At 44.0% G+C, this 19690-nt stretch overlaps 1 protein-coding gene across 1 annotated transcript; it reads right to left on the bottom strand.

The window, feature by feature from the left end:
* Window positions 1-949: 949 nt before the first annotated feature.
* LOC136444218 (NADPH oxidase 5-like) lies at window positions 950-12753 on the bottom strand. The gene is made up of 18 exons (XM_066441726.1): window positions 12610-12753; window positions 10340-10612; window positions 10089-10186; window positions 9453-9567; window positions 9014-9105; window positions 8599-8722; window positions 8170-8320; window positions 7543-7747; window positions 6927-7132; window positions 6257-6445; window positions 5864-6036; window positions 5129-5320; window positions 4812-4944; window positions 3925-4421; window positions 3268-3477; window positions 2645-2769; window positions 2095-2239; window positions 950-1679 (listed from the first exon to the last, which is right to left on the bottom strand). The coding sequence occupies exons 2-18, from the start codon at window positions 10598-10600 to the stop codon at window positions 1545-1547; spliced, it is 3051 nt and encodes a 1016-aa protein (XP_066297823.1). The 5' UTR covers window positions 10601-10612; window positions 12610-12753; the 3' UTR covers window positions 950-1544.
* Between the last annotated feature and the right edge of the window lie 6937 nt (window positions 12754-19690).

The raw sequence follows: 19690 nt of genomic DNA, 5'->3' as shown, positions 1-19690 counted from the left end.
TAGTAGTTGGGTATAATTCGATTGGATTACTGCTATGATCTGTTGTCTTGCCCCGGATAATGAAGTATATGTCAGGGTAGAAATTGCTAGTCTAGAATCCAAATCTATTTCATGCAGGTCCCGAGTCTCCTCTGCGCAAAAGAAGAGAGGTGACTCGGGAGCTATAGTAGGTTTGGATTCCAGGCTAAGAAATTGTAATCTGGCAGAATCTCCTATTCCAAGTGTTGGTAGAGATTCTGTAATCTCCAAGCAGATCTATAGGTTGCATAAAGACCGTATCAAACTGGCAGAGGAAGTACGTTTTGCAACCCAAGATTCCTTGGGTTGCATTACAAGCTCCTTCTTCCAGTTGGATACGGTGATTGCAATCCATTGGATCTGGTTGGAGACTAGAGATTCTGATCGGAGTCTGTAAATTTTTCTGTCCATGTAGATATTCAGAAGTGGCTTGAATTTGGATAAATTGGAGACCACCAAACACATCCCTAGCATCTTGATCGCGATTTATGATCACTTCTGTCGAGAAGTACTCTCAGTGAGGTATCCCAAAATAATTTTTGATGCATCCTCTCTTTACAGCGATGTTTAATATCGTCAGTCTCCGTTTTTTACTTTGAAATCCTATCAAAATCGCAGGTTGAGTTTCCTTTTTATCGGGGGAACACGCCCACGGTCCCTCGAGAGTGTGACCACAAGTTTTGTTCTGCTGGCAGGTTAAGTTTTAGTAAGCGCCGTCTGGCGGACGGTCTGCAGACTACAGCTGCAGGTTGTCAAATTCAGACACCCATGAAGGATTCTCTCGTCAAATGTTGTGAAAAAATTGTGCTTATTGCAGAGACTTTCTACTCATGTGACAGACTAGTCCAACGAAGTTACATACTTCCTAGAAGTTATGATGCAAACAGACGAATGTGAATTTATCCTGGAAAGAATTAAGTACCACACAAAATCTGATAGAATCTTTATTAAGCATTTAGAACAAAATCTCTTGCCATAGATAAGTTGATAGGACTGTACACATTTCCACAAACCCTTCAATCGATAATTTGTTACAAATTGTTAATGGCGCCTCATTTGAAATCCATGCATGTTTGAGGTATTTTACGTAGGTCCACAAAAACTTCACCCTACATAATGTACTACAGTTTGATATGTACAATAATATTAGATTAATCTCAATCGTCTATACATGTACCTTTGGTAATCATTAGCTATTGCTTTACGATTGGGCATTAAGAACATCTTAAGGCGTTTGAAATGAAGTCAGTGTCACCAGACTGTAGTAAGTATTGTATATATACCTTACTGATTGTGTGTTCAGCGGAACGATTATGTCTCTCCCCTCTTGCTATAAGAAATACCTCTCGCTATTTGGACAACCCTGGCATGTAACTACATGTTCCATGCTGAACCAATAAACAGATAGAATAAAAACTCGTATGAATTCCGTAAAATCCGTATGAATATTTAGGTACCCTTGTTAATATAGTACTACAACCGCCGCCCAACAACACGATAGTAGATGATGTTGTTATTCTGTTTGTTTAAGAGAAGTTTTCCTGACAGAACTCGAAGCCGTGTTCCATGCATTTTTTCTTGAGCACTTTCCCCAGCTGGACAGATCCGCAGAAGAAAACCGTCAATTTTCCACACTTCTCTGCGTCCAGACGTCGGAAAACCTAGGAGGAAAATATGGGGGATATTTGAATGATAGTGAGTTTTTTTTTTCAATTGGCATATGGTAACGAAGTGCACATACATGTAGATGCTAGTTTCGAAACTGTGATTATCAAACATGTTTCAACCTAGTCCCTACCAACTCTGAGAGTGCACATATGTGAATACCAAAGTCACCAGCCTATTTCTTTTAATGATACATTTTTCATTAAATGTCAAATTCACCATCTTTATGTTGAAGGTAAAAACTGATTTGCAATCAGCTGTTACCGCCATGGAAGTCGGAACTACCCGTAATGCATTAGATGATTGGTGGCTAGCTGGCTACATAAAAGTAGATAAACATTTTCGTAGTATAAAATTTTTAATAGTGAGGTCAAAGTTTTGGGTAAAGTCGCTAATTTGTTATTGCCATACCTTGTCCCAGTCCGGCCTCCCGGCTTGTGTCCGTGTCTTCAGGCCTGTGATGAGGTCACGTTTCTCCTTCTTATGTGTCAGGTACATGGCCATTCTCAACCCGATAGCTTTGGAGTCCGTCCGGCCATACATAGAAGTCATGTACCTACAAATAACATGATATTTGTTTGCTTGTTTCTTTGTTTGTTTGTTTGTTTGTTTGTTTGTCTGTTTTTTTTTCTTTCAAAGTTTGTCCCAAGGTATGTATTACGAATTCGAATACACTGTGGTCCAATGATCACGAGTACATGAAATTGGACATATTCTCTTCAGTTAAACCTGTCAATGGTGACCATTCAAAGAACTGTGAAGAAAACGTTCACAGTAGCCACTATAGATATAATCACTCATTTTAGGAAAATAATTCAACCGTGTAAAACAACCACCGGGTGCAAAAGAATACCCAGGCGGCAGAGAGCTCCGTCTGTCCCGAAGAAAGCTTGGCCAAAGATATAGCCCGGCCAGGTTAATTAATGATCTGTCCGTAAAGGATAGCAGAAATGTAACTTACATGTGCATCTCCAGGAAGTTCCTCTCGAAGTTTCCCATCTCGGACTGCTCTATCTCCAGCTGACTCAGCAGGCTGATGAACCACTCGAACGACTTGTGGTCACGATTGATCCAGAAGAAGTCAACCTGTAGAAGTCGTGCAAGACGGATATATAAACTAGTCTCTACCAGACTCCATGGGTAGTAAAAAGAATGGCCAACAACTTTTAGTGGCGTCGAATGGCCCAGTGGTAGGCAAGCGGGTCACGGGTTCAATTCCTGGCATTCCTGGTTATGCTATGTCATATTTCTAATCCGGGGCCCAGCCGCCAGTCGTGGGGAACGAAAAGTATGATATAAAGGACAACATAAAACACAAAAAGTACCAAAAAGTTTTTGGAGCATAGCTTGTGCATATTTAGATATTGGTATACACTTCAATTTTCGTTTCCGCAAGCAAACCGTGCGGGACCCTAGCTTTAGACGTTGTGTCCTTAAGAAATTTAATTAACACAATTTTCCTCAAAAAGGCCATGGGACTACCCTTACCTGTACTTTTACACCAACCCAAGGCATCGAGACTATGTTTTGTGGCTATATGAAACAAATTGTGGAATGTGGGTATCTCGTAGCACTAGTATCTACCTTCTTCAAGGTGAGGAAGTTCCTGTGTGTTTCGGCGGTCCAGGCGTGCTTGCACCGGGGACAGGTCTGCCGTGCGCGGCGGTACCGATGGACGATGCTCTGCAGGATGGACGCGAAGGGAGTGACGCCTATCCCGGCCCCCACTAGGACGGCGTGCTCCGCTTCAAAGATTCGGGTAGACGGTGCGCCGTACGGGCCATCCATGTACACCTATAGTTGATAAACATCATACAAAAAAAACATTTATTTGTGATTAGGCTATGTTGATTCCCTTATATGGATGACATCCCGTGGAAACCTAAAACTGATGCGAGCGTGCGAAAAAAAGTTTGACAAAAAAGTTGCCTTCATTATGAAATCTAGGTGATCAGGAAGGTTGAATAAATGACTAAACACCAAAAGTAAAAGAGTTTAGTGACCTCTTTATTCTCAGCCTGCCTGTCCAACCTGTTTAAACCAGATGTTGACCCACCCTTTTACCACAAAAACGGTTAAAGCGGACGACGTCTGCAGTCGACACAAGCAGTCTTTGAAGCTTAATTTTAGACAAGAAGGCGCTGCCTCTGTGTTGTCTGTGTGGTTTTCTTTCACAAAATCTTAAAGGGTAAACGAGGATGAAAGCGAGACAAAGAATTCGCTACTTGGCAGCTGCCTTACCTCAAACTCATTGGTGTCGCACAGTCCGTCCGCCAAGTTTACCACCGTGGGGGGTCTGAACATGTGCGAGAAGTCCTGCCCGAGCGAAGAACACGACATGCGAGAGTCGTTCCTCTCCATAGGAGGCATCCCGTCAGGAACCAACACGGCACTCGTGTCCGGCACTTTCCTCGTCCCGTCTGCGACACTGGGAGTTTCACAGAGATAGACCCCACTGTCTCTGGAAACTTTGTTCTGGCGCGGTTTTGTCGGAGCCAGGGTGAATATGTTCCTGTACTCGTGTGACTCTGTGCCTGGGTCGGAGAGATGAGTGGAGGAGCTCCGCTGGATCTCCGGTATGACACCGCTCCCGACGGAGCTGGTGTTCATTATGGACTCTACAGAGTCGTACCGCTGTTGAGGCGTGTTCTGCCGCAGTCTCTCCGTATGGTGCTCGAACAGGCTGTACAGCCGGTTGGTCCATGTGCCAACTGCCCGGATGTGGAACCATAGCGTCCCTGAAGTGTAAAAGAAGAGCAGTACCGGTAAAGTTTAAAAATTGGTTTGGAGGGTTGGAAATGGGTTTGGAAGGCTTGGAAATGGATTTGATAGACTTGTAAATGGTCTGAAGAAGCTTTCTATCCTCGTCGTTTCGGGCTTTCGTACGCCTCAAGCTTCACAGACAAAGATCTTCGAACCTCAGCATCGTAATTTCTAGGTAGTCGTTGTCTACGTGTATTTGTGTGTGTTGTGTGTGTGTGTGTGTGTGTGTGTGTGTGTGTGTGTGTGTGTGTGTGTGTGTGTGTGTGATTGTGTAGTGTGTGCTTGTGTGTGTGCGAGCGCGTGATTGCATTATAGGTAGTGTCACGTTTAACCACTGTTTTTAGCCACTGTTCTCATGTACCTACCCTCCTGCTCAGGAGCGCTGCTGATGGTGAAAGGGTGCCACTCATGTGTGGCGATGGCGGGCACGCACAGATACACGTAGTCTCCCGGCTGGAACTTGAAGTCCTTTGGACGGGACACCACCACGTGTATGACCTACGGGAAGCACAAGTACACTGTAATCACACGATAAGTATAAGAGACGATTCTGACTGGTTCACTTTGCACTGCAGCTATAGGTGTCGCTGCTTACAGATGCGGTCCCAAACGTTCCGAATTTGCATATACATTTGGCATGAAAGTATATCCATTTGTAGTCTTATCTTTTCCGTTCACATACCTTAGAGGGGAGGACGATGCCTTGCTGGATGGACATGTGTCCGTAGCGCGTCACCCGCGCCATCTTCGTGCGGAGGACTCTTTCGATGACGTAGAACAGCCCAGGCAGCAGCAGCCACAACCAAAACGACTTGGCGTGGATCACCAGGATTAGGAACCATGGGATGGTCAGCTGGTGGATCCAATAGAACGCCTGGAAAATATAGGATATCGTATGGTCAGATGGGACTTATCATCTGCATGAAAAAAATGGAGGTGATATTTTAAGCAGCATAATAAGTAGTGTGTCCTTATGAATTGGTCACCAAGATAACTCAAGAATGGCTGGATGGATTAGTTTTATATATGGTGGCACGGTCACCATGCGGAAAGCAGAAGAACAGTTGCTGCTGAGAGAAATCGTGAAAGCTAGCCGCAAAACCCAAACAACTCATGTCACCCTACCAACCTACGTGCGTCCGACATGCGGAAGAAGTTTCCAGCGGACCTAATCCCCAAGCAAATCTATCGGTAGCAAGGCGGTATCCAAAGGGCCAACCGGCATCAAATAGGCCAAGCAAATCTATCAGTGGCAAGGTAGCATCCAAAGGGCCAACCAGTATCTTGTTGGCCCTTCTGATATTGCCTTGCTACAGATAGATCTGCTTGGAGACTACAGTGGACCAACAAACCCTTGCATCTAGTACAGCAATGTGGTTTTCTTAGTACGAGAGACGGAGAAGAAGGCGACACTGACCTTGAAGTGCCCACTGTTGCGGACGAGGCTGGTGCTGGAGAGCGTGATGACCAACAGGAGCCACAGTAGGACCCAGCCTGTGAGACTGGCGCTGCCGGACACCCAGCCGATCCCGAGGTGCGACCCCAACATGTACTCCAGCAGCGTGTGCGGGGTCGTCTCTGTCAGCTTTACTGGAGTTTGGGGAATGGGAAAACACGAGGTTGCCAAACTTTCGTATGAAGATAAATTCAACTACATTCTACATACTACAAGTCCAGTGACAGCGCAGCGTGATCGATATCCAGCGTAGTAGGAGCCTAAGGAATCCGGAACAACAGCAACAACATCCAATATTGCTTTATTTGTAAGTACATTTAGCTGGTTATATAGGCGTTACGGGTAACAACTTACCAAAGTTGTAAACATGCGCTACGGTGTGGAACACGCTGAAGACCACAATCATGACGCCAATGATCTTGTGGAAGGCGATGTTCTGGTCCAGAGGCAGATATCGGCCGAACGTCGTAGAGCGTACGTACGACAGCATTTTCCGCAGCATCAACAGTAGCGCGAACATGCTGTTCAGATTCAGACACTGCCCTGGATAAGGAAAACACGACTAGAGTGATCAGGAGCTTTCGATCGATAACAAAGATCTTTGTACACAACTATGTGTTTAATGCCCTCTGCCAACTTTCTCACAGCGATTCTGACTAGTTCAAGCTTTCGATGTTGTTTTTTCAGAGATAATCGTCGATTACAGTTTGCATCATCGTCCAATTAGAATGTCGCCCTGTTGTTTTAATTGCTTGTTTTGCTTTGTTTGTTTGTTTTATGTTTAAATTTGCCACGCTCTTGCCATAAGGCTAGTTAAACTCTAAAGAAAGGTAGCGGATGCTTCCTAAAATGTCTGACCGTTATCAGAATCCATCCGGTTGCTTGAGTAACTGTTTTCTGGCGTATCGTATTATCTGGATGTCTAACATTCATCGATGGCAAGCTAGAGTGTTTGTACAACAGAAGGTATATTTCCTGAAAAGAATCCAGTAATTTGAACGGCAGAATATGCTAGTGTACGTACCACAGCCCTTAGCCACGATAATGGCGAAGTTGGGTTGATAGCGGATGGCGGCGTCACAGAGCAGCGCTATGTTCAGCACCACGTACAGCCCCACCGCCACGACCGTCCTGAGGTGGTTCCGCACCGCCTGGACCGACAGCATGCCGCCCAGGAGAGGGGTAGACTTGGCTTTTACCTCCAGTACTGGCTCAGCGCAGTAGACAACACTGGAGGAGGAACGGGCGCAAAGGGTCAATTCCCTGCAAAGGCTAAACTACACAACAGATAAAGGTAACAGGATACATTATTACTTTCTGAGAGGAGTAAAGGTAATCTACATGAGCATTCGTGGCTGACGAAAGACAGCGGATGCTGTTTGAAACGTCTGACTGTTTCAAAATTTTATCAAGTTGCTTGAGTAACTGTCATTTGTCGTACATAATCTTTCTCTCATTCGGGACGCGGGGCGATATCGACTTCTGACGACCTTCGACCCATTGTTGACGTCACACATTAATAGAACTCACGTTTCCAGATCGAATAGGTTGAGGAAGGCTGGGAGAAACTGGGAAATTCCGCTGAGTACAGTTTAGCAATTATTAATAAGCACAAGTAACATTAGCATCTTAAGACGCACCTTAGAGCCAGACAGTCTAGCAGTTCCAGCTGTCGCGACATCTCCTCAAGAAACTCGATGTACGTGATGGCCCCGGAGCAATCTGAGTCGGCGTCTTCGAACAGTGCTTCCGTCAGGTCGGAGATCTGGTCATCGCTGAAGGCCCCCTCCTCCATACAGGAGCTGAGCACCAGCTTCAACTCGGCGCGGTCTATGGAACCGTTTCCTGAGTACATACATACGGACGGACGCATCATACATTAGGTGTGTTTACGAATTAAGCACATAGAAATAGCGTGGCCACAAAAGGAACTAGAATTCTTGCAGACTGCACGCAATAATGTACCGTTAGGCTCGCATCGCCAAAAGGAAAGGACACACAGCGCACCGGTACCGTTGATTAAAACAGTTGCCCGCGCCAAAGGGGAGTTTAAGAAAATATAGTATGCAAACCTCTAAAGCTGATTAGCGCTGCAAAATGATTCTGGAAATTTCAGTGACAGACAAAGCATAACGTTACATTTATTGACGGGAAGATAGCATCCCATAACTTTTTCACGCCCGTTCCTTTGGTATTTTGCTTTGATCATTTGAGTATTTGAGCCGATATGGAACGACAACAGAGACCTTTGGAAACGTGGTACTCACCGTTGACGTCATAGACCTGGAACAGTAGCCGGGCTTTTTCCTCTTCTGATCCGGTCAGAAGGCAGGACAGTCCGGCCATCAAGTCGCTCAGTTTGAGTTCAGAACCGCCGTCTTTGCTCAACACGTGGAATAGTTGTTCAGCCAGAAACGACTGTAAGACATAGGGCAAAACGTTTTTAACACGAGTCGTGTTGGCGTAACGGAAACCAAACACCCAGAAGTCCTGGGTTCGAATCCCCTGATATGCCACCAATATTTGTCCTTGGGAAAGGCACGACTTTCCTCACTTCACCCAACTTGGGTCGGGGACGTAGGAATTCCATTAACGTATACGGTCATGTTCACATAGATATTGAATATATACACTATTTGATGGTTGTACATTGATATCGTGAGGATGTGATGTTCTTTCGTTGTGTCCTGACTTACCCCAACATGTTGTTGCGACTTTAACTCTGCTTTAAACCTCTCCAGGCTGATTGTTGACCCCGGTCCTACGATAAGTCCGAACCGGTACTCCAACCAGGCTTGGTACTTGGTAGTGTTGTCGATACTGATACACAAACATGAACAACAACAAGCTTGATATGGGAAAGAAGATAATATACATGTTTTGTAATACTTACTTTTGGAACAACAGTTATCAGAATTTGTAAAAGAATGTGATTTCCAACTATCTGTACCAAAATTCACACCTAAATTCACAATTTTATAACGTTTAAGCCTAAGTAAAGACTTTCAATCAGGCCTACATAAGACTTGAAAAGAGTTTTATCGCCCTCTCAGATGGGGTCGTAAAGCCGGCGGCCCCGTGTTTGAGGGAGCTTATGGCGTCAAACCTTACTTGGGTAGTAGGCTGAGTCGGCCCAGTAACTCCTGAAGGGGGATCCGCCCATCACCGTCAACATCCGTCAGGCCGAACAACTTCTCCACAGTCTACAGGGGAAACCAGTACAAGCATTACTATCAGGTCACAGTCAAGTTATTAAAAAAATCCGATACACGCTGGTGGATATACATGTTGACATCACGCTCCAAACACACACGCACGCACACGCACGCGCACACACACACACAAACACACACAAACACACACACAAACACACACACACACACACACACACAAACACACACAAACACACACACACACACAAACACACACAAACACACACACACACACACACACGGACACACACACACACACACATACACACACACACACACACACACTCACACACACACACACACACACGCCTACAAAATAGCAGTCCGAAAACACGCACCCCCTTCGTTAGGAAGAACCTCCTTAGCCTGTCCGGGGTGATGAGGACGTTCTCTGTGCAGAAGTCAGCCATTCTGTCCTCCAGCCACTTCAGGAGCCTCAGGCGCCGCTCGTGACTGGGTGGAGATAGTAGAATGACACTCAAGTTATGCTACGGTCTTAATTGGAAAAGGGGGCCCCGCCGGCTAGTTTACGGACTGTTTTTTTTTTGCACTTTCGGGCGTGACTCCTGCGTGGCCCCGTGGGACACCCTGCGGCTATCGGCCTATTTATGAGCACGACCGGACCCCTTGAAGTTTTTAACTCGGAGTTAGAGTACATACGGGGCCTAGTAATACATAGACGCCGTACGCTAGTCGTTGGAACACCGAGAGGTAACGTTACCTTTCCGATGTCCGGCAGTCCACCGGGACAAATTTGTGGCTTCGGCGCTTGGCCGGGGCTACACCCCCTACGGGCACCGGTGCAAATGTGACCGTAGCATAAAGCAATTCCATTTCAGATGTAACACTACATGTACATGTTATAAAAATAGACAGAGCTTCTTTGAATCTTAGATAAATTCTTATAGCAGGGAAGTGCTTCCTTGTATGCGCGTCATGTTCTTATCAAACTTTCTGTCAATAAGTGGACGTACCTGGCCAGCCCGCTCAAGCCTCCGATGACCACCTGGATACTGAGTTTTCCTGACCCCTCTTTGTCCAGGAGACTGAACCACTTGGCAGCAAAGGTTTGCTGTAGAGAATAAGACCAGCATCATAAATATAAAAACGGCAACAACAACAACAACACCAAGGTATTTCATAGAAACAACATACAGCTATAGAATTGACGAGTACTTTGGCCATGAGTGGAATATTCTCGCCCACTTTCTCGTCCGTTTCTTACCTCCATATCTTTGGCGAACTTGCGGAACATCCTGAGAGTGACCATGCCCCCCCTGGCCAGCGGCGTGAGGTGGATGTTGAACCAGGCCAGCTCCCCGTGGGTCTCCTCCGTCAGCCCCTGCGGGGGGAACGGGTCGTCCCGCGGGGCCACAGTGATGACGCGACAGCTCGTCATGACGTCACTCGACTGGAAATCCTCGTGTACCTCCGCCCTGCGCAGATGGGTGAGTCCGAACCACTTCCGGCTAAATGTGGACCCCATTCAGCACTCACTCTCTGGTAGAAGGAAATATAATACAGCTGATTGGCAAACCCCCAAAACTGTTACTCAAGCAAGTGGATAGCTTTTGAAAAGGCCAGACGTTCCAGGTAGAATTCAGTACCTTTAATCAGTAACTGGACAAGATATGTGGATCACCAGGTTTTAAACAAAAAAAAAACTATGAAATGAATTCTCAAGTACAGGTACACACCGTATTGTTTTGTTAAAGCGATCGGGGGTGTTTAGGCTCCGTGTGTATTGTGAGGGGAGGAGACATATCAAGATTGCACAGATAACAAATACAGTCACATCATGACATGTATATTATGATACAAATGAATTAAAAGAAAAAACAAGGAAACAAACAAACTGGGACTTCACAAGGAGAAATCTTTTTTGAATGTGCTGTCGCAGGTCTTAACGAAAGGCTGTGCATTCAATCACAAAATTGAGATAGACAAGATAACACGTCGAACCCGTTTGCGTTTTTTTCAGTCAATATATTGCAGAAGCGTTTGCTTACCTAATCATCTGTTGTCAAATTCAAGTTCTCACGTAAAACTACTGTTTTGTTAAAATGATAAAATTCAGGCTCCATGTGTATTGTAAGGAGGAGGGGTGCATCTAAGTTGTACAGGTAACAAACGAAGTGTATTCAATCAAAAAATGAGATATCCAAGATATGAAAAGTTGAAACTTTGTACTTTTTATTATTGTAATAGATATTGCAGATGCGTTTGCTTACTTAATCACTTGTCAAATTCTCAAGTACAGTTACTGTTTTGTTAAAGCGGTCGGGGGATTTAGACTCTATGTGTATTGTCAGTAAAGGGGAGGATCTAAATTGTACAGGTAACAAATCAAGTTACATCATGTTAGGATTCAAATCAAGTAAAGAAACGAGGACACAAACGGGCTTCACAAAGCTGGTGTACCACAAAACGTAAAACTGGGTCTTAAAACCCCACCAGTATCAATAATAATCGATAGCATACATGCCTTACAGGGCTGAGTACAGGACAGGCAAACAGATATAAAATTCGTAATAAAGTACAGATTCCGAGACAACTCGGCCCCTGGGACAACTCGGCCCCTGGGACAACTCGGCCCCCTGGCCATTCAAGACAACTCGGCATCAAGCTCAGGACAACTCGGCACCTATTACTCAGTGCATGATAAGTGTATTTGGGGCTCGAGGAATGACAATTCTACCGTTCTGACAGGCTGATAAGTGAAATAAGAATTTTAAGAAACAAAACTCAGCCCATACATAAACATTTTTGTATTTCCGTATGTCTCAAACGTTCCAAGACCGTCAAAAACATGTTGCGGGCCGGCGCGGCGACGCCCTTTTGTTTGTTATTTTCGACGCTCTTTCACGAACTCGCTACGCTTATGTTCTGTTATGAAAGTGCTTATAACTTATTAACGATGAAACTAATGTATAGCAGTTCATTCTGTTTTGTTGGTCATAGATTTTAACAGGTTGTAGGCTTTCAAAACGTGTCGAGACAACCGAGATGATAAAACTTCCTTATTGATATTCAAGCGTTCTGGCGAAGTGACCTGTAGGGTTCCACAATTTCCTATTTTTTAGACGAAATGTTTGGCAGTTAAACATGTTTTATTCCTCACATGGATTTTAAAAAGTCCCTGTTCTGTTTGCTGATCTATGTCAGTTTTGGGGCTCGGTGCCGAGTTGGCCTGAGCTAGGGGCCGAGTTGTCCTGAATGGCTAGGGGCCGAGTTGTCCCAGGGGCCGAGTTGTCCTGACATATAATGACACCGAAAGGACTTATCTAAAACTACTCTGAAAGGAAGGTTCGGCTTCTTCTCGTCTCTTTGTGATGTTAAAAATATAGGTTGATATGGATTTGTTTAATATAGTATGGTCAAAACGCAAAAGGAAAATAAATTTTTCAATACTAGACATACAAAATGTAGAGAGGAAAAACGTTTTCGTAGGTCTATGGATAAATAGAATTAAAACTTGAACGAACAGGGTCTTACCTCTTTAACTGAAGCGATCTGTAGTCAGAAATAGGCCTGGAAAGCGAGGATGATCCTTGTACCGGTACTTCTAATGGTGTCTGACGTAAAGGCAAAACACACGATACAACAGTGATCACTCCATGCCTGACAAACTAGTCTTTGTAGATGGTTTGTAGTTCCTGAATAAATCACCATTTATGACGTCATCAGGAGTTATTGATACACAATTAACGAGGAACCCCTCTTGTGTATGTAGTTAGCAAAACACACCGTGATTGTGCAAAAATAACAAGTAGCCACTTTCAGAGGGATTAATTACTCCTCGAAAGTCTCGTCCGCGGAAATAGATGGTAATATACAAACAAATACACACTCGTATGTGTGTGGCCTTGAAGGTGGTGATAAGCTATCCCTACAACGACAACGAGGTGTTGTTTGATTTGTATGGCTTTATAAATGAGGCGTTAGGGCCCTGTCACACTTGTGCGTATATTCAAGTTGCGCATTAACATTTTTAGGTTTAAGTAAGGTTTGTGGGCAAAAATATGTTTTCTACTTTGATCCACCGTTGTGCGGCCTAGTGATCGAGCCTAAGAAATCACTTATTCGGCTTCAAACTTAACCTAAACCAAAAACATGTTAATACGCAGCTCATGCGCACTTGTATATACGCACAAGTGTGACAGGGGCTCTAGGTATACATATACGTTATGTACAGCACTGATTCCCCGCCAGGCAGACGTATTTTGTGAAGATTGGCCAAGAGTAAAGAACACATTATCGCACTAAATACAAGGCAACACCAGCCTGAACGCCCGATACTCATGTTTAAGTGAATACCTCTATGCTTTGGCATGGATTCATACACCTCTGCGCATATCAAGTCCGTATGAGTTCCGTATCAAATGTTTTGTGCAGCCGTACGCTACAAATGTCAAAATTATACTATTCATCCACGCACACACACACACACCGACATACACACACACACACACACACACACACACACACACACACACACACACACACACACACACACACACACACACACACACACAAACGCTACCGAAAATATAACCTTAGAACGTAATCAGGATACACAGAAGTGTGACAGGTCCCCGGGGCTGGGATTAAGCCGATTTTACGCTTCCTACCATAAGTGTATTTATACATTATTATCGGGTGGCTATCTTTCAGAATTCCAAACAAGTGGTGAACAAAACACACAACGAGTAAAAAGATTTGGTTTTTAAGAATGGAATTCGGTGAGCGCTATGTCTAAATTTATGTCGCAGCGCGATCGCAGGGAGGCCGCCACCCGAGTGGAATGGGGTTCCAACATATTTTTGATAAAAATTTTGTATGTATTCAACAAGGAGTATTTCGTGATATACACGTGGCCTCATGCCTACTGGTATGATAAACGATAAACACTATTTCTGCAAGTTTGATATGTTGTAAATATTTCGGAAACCAACACATTTGAAATGTTCATGTGAGGGTACTGAAAATATTGGCATCCGTGAGCCCACCTGACTAGTTTAGTGTAACGTATTCACTTTCCATACGCCCTTTTTTGATAAAAAAGAACACTGCATATAGTTGCGCCTTTTAGGGAAAAAATAAGATGACAAAGGTTCAAATTAATCTACTCAAGGGATAAAGTATGATCCCTTTTGCTTGGATAAGAGGACAATATTGCCAATCAACTTGTTGCCATGGTCCCAGACAACAGGGTTCCACTACCAGACTGCCTGAGGAGCTTTTTCCACAGCGTGTGGATTAACTTTACCTCGCACTGTGGTTAAAGTGTATGATACTGGTAATTGTCATGGCACAACGACTTCTAAGGTATCAGAGTCTGAGTACGGTATGCACTGGGAAGGTATATTTCATAAGTGAGAACTTTATGAAGTTGTGATACGCTAGTTTACCTAACTTCGATGTGTTTTTCGGTTAGAGTTAATTGAATCTATCTGGCAGAAGAATAAAAGATCATTTCTTTCTGTTACATGCCGATATCATAACCGTTGTCATTGATGCTATGCATGTTATACATTATGTATTTCTTAAGTCCTGTTCATACAAATTTGTTGCAATTTTAAAGGACCGCCCGTGGCGTTGAGAATGGCGGCGTTTTTGTGGGGGCGTAACTTTCCGCCGGGGAATACTCCTCAAAATTATCTTGCCGCTAATCATAATTACCTCTATAAAGCAGCTATTGTTCCTTTCTTGGCTTGAAGAAAGTGCAAAAGATAAAAACTTATATAAGCTACAAATTCACACGGCCACGTCGCAAGCAACGTTTGGCGAACGAACACCGTAGTTCAAACCCTCCCATGACGAGGCCCGACTGTTCCATTCTGGGGCGGAAAGTTTTTTGACCTCGTCCGAATGTAGGTTTATGTACATGACCAGACATCTGTCTACGATAGGTGATAAGTCGCGTTTTCTTGTGCGTAAATCACGGTGAGTTCGGCAATGTTTAGGTCGCGGGGGTCATCAGAAGGCACTTGGCGCAAATTTGGAAATTTGTTTCTTACTCTTTATGCCATAATTTTCGGTATCTGTTTTATGATTTTGTGCACTCTGTGGTGCAAGTTGGCCATGATTCAAAGCGAGACGATACTCGCTTCACACCACAGGCGCATGCAGCTTAGATTTAATGATGAAGTCAACTTATATACATGTACGCACAAGTGTGAATGGACCCTGACACATGTCAGGACAGCGGTAAACATTCTCTAAAGTTCAAATTAAAATTAGTTCACACTTGTGCGTTTATACAAGTCCGTATGCATGAGTCGGGTATCAACGTTTATGGGGTATCTTTAGTAAAGTTTGCGGGAAAAAAGTTGTTTTCTACGTTGACCCAGGCTGTTATGCAGCCTGGTTACCGGTTATCGAACTGAAAGAAATGACTTCATCGGCCGCAAACTTTACGCAAACCCAAAACTTGAACATACGCACAGGTGTGGGTTCAACAAAGCTAAAGCCCCCTCACAGTTGTGCGTATATGCAAGCCCGGCCGGTTTTGACATGTTTTAGACGTTTTTGTCGGGCTGTCTATTTTGTCCCGTTTTCTTTATGGTTTTTTTTTCAAATCTTGATTTGGCAACATCAAGAAATCGGGACAAAATAGAAAGCCCGACAAAAATCCTAAAACACGTCAAAACTGACCAGTCAGAGCCGAACCTCTGCTTGGAGAGTATAGATTGTTAACTTTCACGGTCGTGGAATTTATAACTTGAAGATTACTTACGCGATGTAACTGTGTTTCTGGTCGGGCCGATCACTCTGTGTGTCTGAAGGTCTTCTTCTTGGGACTGGACGTTAAGAAGAAGTGCTGGGACGATATAGCCGTGGGAGGGTCATAAGTACCTGTCTACACTCTGTAATTAAGTGGATTAGAGTTAATAGTGACAGACTTTGATCTGATCTGGTTGTCAACTCATATCACCCTCCTTAGCATGACTAAGCAGATATTATTTTTGTTATATAACGCATGATCGCGATTGTTGATTTCCTTCGCCATGGCAACTATTTGGGATGAACTTTACTAGCCTCAGCCAGGCTCCACAGGTCGCTGAAACTTGAAATAGTAGAAATTGGCAAAATAGACGGATAACATGCAAGAGGAGTTGGTCCGCTAAAGAAGGTACAGTTTGCGACCTATAGGACCTATACAGTTTGTTACAAACTGTAACTTCTTTAGCGGACCAATGCCTCTGGCATGTTATCCTTCCATTTGGCCAATTTCTACTGTTTTTCCAGCGACCTGTGGAGCCTGTTAGAGGCTCCACAGGATAATGGGAAATTTTGGGATCACTCTGTACGTCTGAATGTCTTGTTTTTGGGACTGGACATTAAGGAATGCAGAAATGGTAGTGAGAAGATAAATAACTACATGTTTGTACCTTGTAATTAAGTGGATGAGAATTATAGGTGATCTGTTTCAGAATTATAGCTGACGGGATTCGATCGATGTGGTGGTCCACTCATGTCGGATACGATTATTTGTGTTTTGTAAAGCCCCAATCTCACTGGACCGCGACACGTTGGCGACCACGTGCGAATGACTACCGCCAACGTGCCGCGCACAAACGCCAGCTTGCCGCTATGATCCAATGGCCTTGGCTTGTTGACTTCCGTGACCGTGGAATTCAAAACTCTCGGTGGTGAACTTCACTACCAGGGTTTACGTGAGAATTTTTGGACATGTAGATCGTGAGAAGGGGATATCAAAACGTCACCTTGGGTACTAGACAGCTAATTTTGCCTTTGGGTGTCTTTATGTAACTGGCCTCGTGCTACTTTTCACTGTCTGTTGAACTGATTTAATTTGACTTCAATTTTTCATCCATTATCCCAGCTGTCAATGCTTAATCCCCAATTTCTGTCATTAAAAATTATACTGTTCCACTTAGATAATGCAGATGATTCCACAGGTATTTCAGGGCGTTTTGCAAACTTGCAATTTGCTCACCCCACTTTGAATATTTCCTTTCTTCTTCATTTTGCAGTCGAGTGGCGTTCTTCTTCTTCTATCTCTTAGTCTAACTATTTGACCGTTGGGGCACCACAGAAGAACTGGCAACCAGTTTTCTCCACCCTTCTCGGTTTTCTGTTTTTCGTAGCGTTCACCAGTGTCATGCCTGTCCGTCCTCTGATATTATCCTCCCATCTTTTCCGGGCGTTCTGGATCAATCTAACAGCGGTCACTCGGGCACTTAGCTACATTTAGTTGCCTCTAAGTCCCTTCACGGAAGTCACAAGTTCGCCACTGAAATCCATTGTCTTTGCAAACAGCGGTTGTGGGCGTGACATGCCTAAACATTGGTGCAGCCAGTGTAACTACTAGCCTGCGTGCCATCCTCCGTAGTAAGCGGTGGCTCAATATTTTCGCTTGCTAACCACGGATTAGCAAGCGAAAAGATTGAGCCAGTGGTTGCTAGGAAGGATAACACCCTTGCTATGTCACCCCACCATGTAAAGTGAGTATCCTTCCATTTGTAAACCTGTGTCCTAGATCCTGACTGATGACGCGATGAGCTATGACTTTTCACGGTTTCTCTTTAAAGTCTAGATGAATTTGTAAACTGCAAACAATCCGCTTACCCATAGGTGACGTTGTTGATTTTGTATTAACGAGACTTTCTTCACACACATTACATACGTCGTGTCGGCATGCACAGAATTACTTCAAACAATGGTTGCGTTGGCAGCATATCTTCAAGTATTATATCGTAAGCTGTAATGATGATGGTGATGATTGTAGTTAAGTCTAATAATGGATGCTTTGTGTGACGCGGCGTCAGTATAGACCCACTTTTTGTGTTAAATGTATAGCTCCATGTATTATCCTAGCTCATGATGTGTACGTGATGTATAAGTAAGTTGGATTACCACGATAATATCTGTCCGGATATGCAGCTTGTACTGTTCAGTACAAACCTGGTGTGTTACGCCATGAGGCGGTTTACCGGGTATATATGAAATACAAACACAGTAGATTAGTGTAACAGGCTTAATGACTGGTTAATGGCCCAAACCTCCTTTATTTCGAGGGGTGCATGTCTTCAAGACACTTACACTTCAAAATCTTTGTGCACTCTGTGGCGCAAGTTGGCCATGATTCAAAGCGAGACGATACTCGCTTCACACCACAGGCGCATGCAGCTTAGATTTAATGATAAAGTCAACTTATATACGTACAAGTGTGAATGGGCTCCGACATATGTCAGGACAGCGGTAAACATTATCTAAAGTTCAAATGAAAATTAGTTCACACTTGTGCGTTTATTCAAGTCCGTACGAGTCGGGTATTCACATTTCTTGGGTATCTTTAGTAAAGTTTTGCGGGAAAAAAGTTGTTTTCTACGTTTCTGTGCAGCCTGGTTATCGAACCGAAAGAAATGACTTCATCGGCCGCAAACTTTACGCAAACGCAAACCCAAAACTTGAACATACGCACAAGTGTGGGCTCAACAAAGCTAAAGCCCCCTCACAGTTGTGCGTATATGCAAGTCCGGCTGGTTTTTGACGTGTCTTAGACGTTTTTGTCGGGCTGTCTATTTTGTCCCGTTTTCTTTATGTTTTTTTCAAAACTTGATTTGGCAACATCAAGAAATCGGGACAAAATAGAAAGCCCGACAAAAAGGCCTAAAACACGTCAAAAACCAGCCTGAGCCGAACCTCTGCTTGGAGAGTATAGATTGTTGACTTCCACAGTCGTGGAATCTATAACTTGAAGATTACTTACGCGATGGAACTGGGTTTCTGGTCTGGCCGATCACTCTGTGTGTCTTCTTCTTGGGACTGGACGTTAAGAAGAAGTGCTGGGATGATATAGCCGTGGGAGGGTCATAAGTACCTGTCTACACTCTGTGATTAAGTGGATTAGAGTTAATAGTGACAGACTTTGATCTGATCTGGTTGTCATGACTAAGGAGGGTGACTCATATCTTATCAGATATTATTTGTGTTATGTAACGCATGATCCAAAGACCGCGCATTGTTGATTTCCACGGTCGTGGAATTGACCACTATTTGTGGTGAACTTTACTAGCCTCAACCAGGCTCCACAGGTCGCTGGAAAAAAGTAGAAATTGGCCAAATAGACGAATCGAGATGACGTGCCAGAGGCGTTGGTCCGCTAAAGAAGGTACAGTTTGAGGACCTATACAGTTTTGCGACCTATAACTGTAACTTCTTTAGCGGACCAACGCCTCTGGCATGTTTTCCGTCTATTTGGCCAATTTCTACCATTTTTCCAGCGACCTGTGGAGCCTGGTAGAGGCTAGAACTTTACTAACAGGACAATGTGAGCATTTTGGGATCACTACTTCAAACAATGGTTCAACGGCATTGGCAGCATATTTTGAAGTATTATATCGTAATATTGATTGTACCTCACCGGAGTAAATCCGGAAAAATGATGATGATATCGTAAGCAACTATGACTTAATTTCGATAATGATGATTATAATGATTCCTAATCTCCAAGCAGATCCATCGGTGGCAAAAACCGTATCCAACTGGCAAGAGGAGTTTTAATCGCTACCGAGTCACTCGTAATGGCTGCATTGTGCGATACATT

Source organism: Branchiostoma lanceolatum, chromosome 11 (assembly GCF_035083965.1).
Source record: "Branchiostoma lanceolatum isolate klBraLanc5 chromosome 11, klBraLanc5.hap2, whole genome shotgun sequence".
In the NCBI taxonomy this organism is placed as follows: Eukaryota; Metazoa; Chordata; class Leptocardii; order Amphioxiformes; family Branchiostomatidae; genus Branchiostoma; species Branchiostoma lanceolatum.
The sequence above is the reverse complement of the archived record's forward strand: the minus strand, read 5'-3'. Positions and strand labels throughout refer to the sequence as shown.

Coding starts and splice junctions, on each gene's coding strand:
- LOC136444218 (XM_066441726.1), bottom strand. CDS start 10,600: ATGGGGTCCACATTTAGCCGGAAGTGGTTCGGACTCACCCATCTGCGC. Junction 9,568..10,088: donor GGCTTGAGCGGGCTGGCCAG/GTACGTCCACTT, acceptor ATCTCCACCCAG/TCACGAGCGGCGCCTGAGGC. Junction 7,133..7,542: donor CTAGACTGTCTGGCTCTAAG/GTGCGTCTTAAG, acceptor TTCCTCCTCCAG/TGTTGTCTACTGCGCTGAGC.